This window comes from Mastomys coucha, unplaced genomic scaffold (genome assembly GCF_008632895.1).
Source record: "Mastomys coucha isolate ucsf_1 unplaced genomic scaffold, UCSF_Mcou_1 pScaffold3, whole genome shotgun sequence".
Taxonomy (NCBI): Eukaryota; Metazoa; Chordata; class Mammalia; order Rodentia; family Muridae; genus Mastomys; species Mastomys coucha.
The window spans coordinates 46,347,982-46,351,480 of record NW_022196909.1 but is presented as its reverse complement, the minus strand read 5'-3'; the positions used below and the strand labels follow the sequence as shown (position 1 = coordinate 46,351,480).

Below are 3,499 nucleotides of genomic sequence, written 5' to 3'. Positions count from 1 at the left end.
ACAGGGTTTCTCTGTGTAGCCCTGGGTGTCCTGGAACTCACTCTGTAGACCAGGCTGACCTCGAACTCAGAAATCTGCCCTGTGTCTGCCTCCCAAGTGCTGGGGTTAAAGGGGTGCGCCACCACCGCCCGGCATGGAGTCACTTTTTAAAGGTGGTGCGGAAGAGCGGCACCAGTGCTACAGTTTATGTGTCTTATCCTAAAGTCCCGGGCACCTTTGATTGGCGGGATGGAGTTATCACCGAGACAACAGGATAGGGAAACCACTGGACCTGGCAATTCACACGTATTCAGGATGTTCACACCCATGAAGGACGGGTTAGCACGAGGCATTGATTTTAGCTGATAGCATGCCTGGTGTAAACAGGACCGTGACCCCTGCTTCTGTAATGTATTGGCTTCTGTGGACATGAGCTGTGACCTTGGGGTGCAGGGCCGGCTGAACTCAACACCCACCTGAGCCTCCTGGTGTGGTGGAAAAACACCTGGGAGGACCCGAGGGAGCTGGGAGATTGTGATTGATGGGGTAGTTTCCATAGTGACCGGGGTTCTTCTTGTGTTTCAGCCACAGGCACCATGTCGGATCCTGGTGATGACCGACCTGTTCTGCACAGGAGCAAAGTGTGCCGGCGTCTCTTCGGTCCCGTGGACAGCGAGCAGTTGCGTCGAGATTGCGATGCGCTCATGGAGGGCTGTCTCCGGGAGGCCCGGGAACGGTGGAACTTTGACTTCGTCACTGAGACGCCTCTGGAGGGCAACTTCGTCTGGGAGCGTGTTCAGAGCCTCGGGCTGCCCAAGATCTACCTGAGCCCTGGGTCCCGCAACCGTGATGACCTGGGAGGGGACAAGAGGCCCAGTACCTCCTCTACCCTGCTGCAGGGGCCAGCTCCGGAGGACCACGTGGCCTTGTCGCTGTCTTGCACTCTGGTGTCTCACGCCCCTGAGCGGCCTGAAGACTCCCCTGGTGGGCCAGGAACATCTCAGGGCCGCAAAAGGAGGCAGACCAGCCTGACAGGTAAGGACAGGAGTAGAGAGGAAAGATCCAGCAGGAGGCCTGGAGAGGGGAGGGCATCCTGCTGAGGGGAGGGCATCCTGCTGAGAATCGCCTTGCCAGAGAACATTCTAGCTCTTCCCCCCCACACCCTGTCATTCCGTAGGTGAGGGACCTGGGGCTGAGAGGAACAGCTGATGGTCACGTGATCCAGGCATTTTTTTTTTCTCTGCAGTGACCGGAAGGCCCTGTATAGTGTGGGGGTTGGCAGTAGAGCACTTGGCCTGGAACCCACTAGGGAAGAGCCGGGTCAGCATGTCCATGCCCTAGGTTCCATCTCCTGTACTGTCAACTCAATCAATGAATAACAAGGGAGACAGGCTGGAGAGATGGCTCAGCGGATGAGAGCACTTACTGCTCTTGTAGAGGGCCTGAGTTCAATTCCCAGCACCGGAACTCACAACTTCCTATGACTAACTCCAGGTGGGGGGGGCTCTAACCTCTTTAGAGGGGCCCTAGCCCTCAGACTAGGAGGTGTAGTGCCCACCCTGTGGCTCTTCCCCATGACTAGCCACATGTCCCCTTGACTCTGGGGAGTGATGATGTCCTTCCCCTCGGCCTCTGGCCTGACATCTGTTCTCTCTCCACAGATTTCTATCACTCCAAGCGCAGATTGGTCTTCTGCAAGAGAAAGCCCTGAAGTGCCCACAGGGGTGCCCACAGGAGCCTCGCCCTCGTCTGATGTGGATCAGGAGGCCTCTTGCCCATCTTCTGCCTTAGCCCTCACTCTGTGTGTCTTAATTATTATTTGTGTTTTAATTTAAACATCTCCTGTATATATATACTCTACCTGCCCTCTCCCAGTCTCCAAACTTAGAGTTATTTAAAAAAAACTAAAAAAAAACAGACAAACAAGCCTGAATTAGTAGGACGGTAGGCCCCTTAGTGTGGGGGATTTTTATTATGTAGATTATTATTTAAGCCCTTCTCAACCCAAGCTCTGTGTTTCCTATCCTGGAGGGAAGGTCGCACTGGCTTCATCCCATCTATACCTGTCTCGCCCAACCCTCTCCCCAACTCCCTGCCTGCTTCCTTGCCACTTCTTACCTGGGGGTGATCCTCAGACCCTACAAGCACTTTGACCAACTGAGTAGGACTTTGGGGGGTCTCCTTGTCACCTCTAAGGCCAGCTAGGATGACAGTGTAGCAGTCACAGCCTAGAACAAGGATGCCCGGTTAGGACCCAACCTTAACTATCCCAACCCTTGACATTTGCTCAACCCTGTAAAGACGGGAATGGTCCCCACTCTGGGTCCCCTTTGCCGCTCCTGGGGAGCCCACCTCCCCAGTGAGTCTCTGCCAGCTGCCCCTCTATTTTTGAGGGTTAACCTGGTGATCTGCTGCTCTTCCCTCTCCACATCCTTCCCCTCCCCGGATCAGCAAGAGGCATCTCTAGGCACTTGCCCCATAGCTCAGTGGACCGGAAGGGAATGGCTATACAGGGTACACTGAGTGGGGTTCTCTGGTCCTACCTCAGGCAGCTCCAGTGGCAACCGCCCTCCTTGTGGGTCCTTGGTGGTGAGACAGGCCTCCCAGAGAGAATCCCTGGGGGTGTGGTGTGTGGTGAGAGGGCGTGGGCTTATCTGGGATGGGGACCCCAGGCGCTGAAGTCCTCAGTGACTTCTTCCATTTCTTAGTAGCAATTGTACAAGGAGCCAGGCTTAGATGATGCCTCTGGGGCTAAGGAAGTCCACCGGACACTCAGCCGTGGCCGATCCTTTCCCAGTGTCGAATAACTTGTGGGTGTTGAAGCACTTAGTGGGTCTGACCCCAACCCCAAACACCCCTGTTTCAGGACCTGGACTGTTTATCCGTAGCCCCCCCATCCCTGTTTTCATTCAGATTGTAAATCTCCCGTGTGCAGGGACCATGCCCTGCACTGCCCTGAATCCTCACACCCTACCCCAAAGCTGGTGCTCAATAAATCCTTCTAGATGATTTGTAATGGCTTGTCATTAGAGCAAATGGTGTGCGTGTGCGTGTGCACGTGTGTTTGAGACCTGTTGTTTGCACCCACCCGGGGTTTTGTGTCTACAAGTGTACGCATATGCAATAATCCCCCCACCCTCCAAGCCCCAGTGATGGGACTTGAACCTAAGGCCTTGAACAAGATAGGCAAGGACTCTACCACTGAGTTGTAGCCTGGGCCTTTGTTTGCATTTTGAGACAAAATTTATAGGTTTTTTTTTTTAAATCTTCAATTTAGTTTAACAGAAATAGTTCTTTAAAAATTTGGAATTTATTTATTTTTGTGTGTATGCTGTGCGCCTGTGCACACACACGGGCTATAGCGTGCATCTCTCCTGAGTGTTCTGTATTCGACTAAGTCAGAATTGGCGGCAATCAGCTTTAACCCCTTGAGTCCTACCATCCCATAGGGACTGCACTCTCTTCGGTTGTGGTCCAGGAAGCCACTTCTCCATCTCCTGCCTTAGCCTTCACTCTGTCT

General features: G+C 53.6%; 1 protein-coding gene across 1 annotated transcript in view; it reads left to right on the top strand.

Moving 5' to 3' along the window:
• Positions 1 to 2,988, top strand: part of Cdkn1a (cyclin dependent kinase inhibitor 1A) — a 6,956-nt gene extending 3,968 nt beyond the window's left edge. Inside the window, exons 2-3 of the mRNA XM_031348204.1 lie at positions 565 to 1,014; positions 1,641 to 2,988. Coding sequence (XP_031204064.1) covers positions 576 to 1,014; positions 1,641 to 1,690 — 489 coding nt within the window. The 5' untranslated portion in view covers positions 565 to 575 and the 3' untranslated portion in view covers positions 1,691 to 2,988. The remainder of the gene's footprint in view (positions 1 to 564; positions 1,015 to 1,640) is intronic.
• Positions 2,989 to 3,499: the final 511 nt, after the last annotated feature.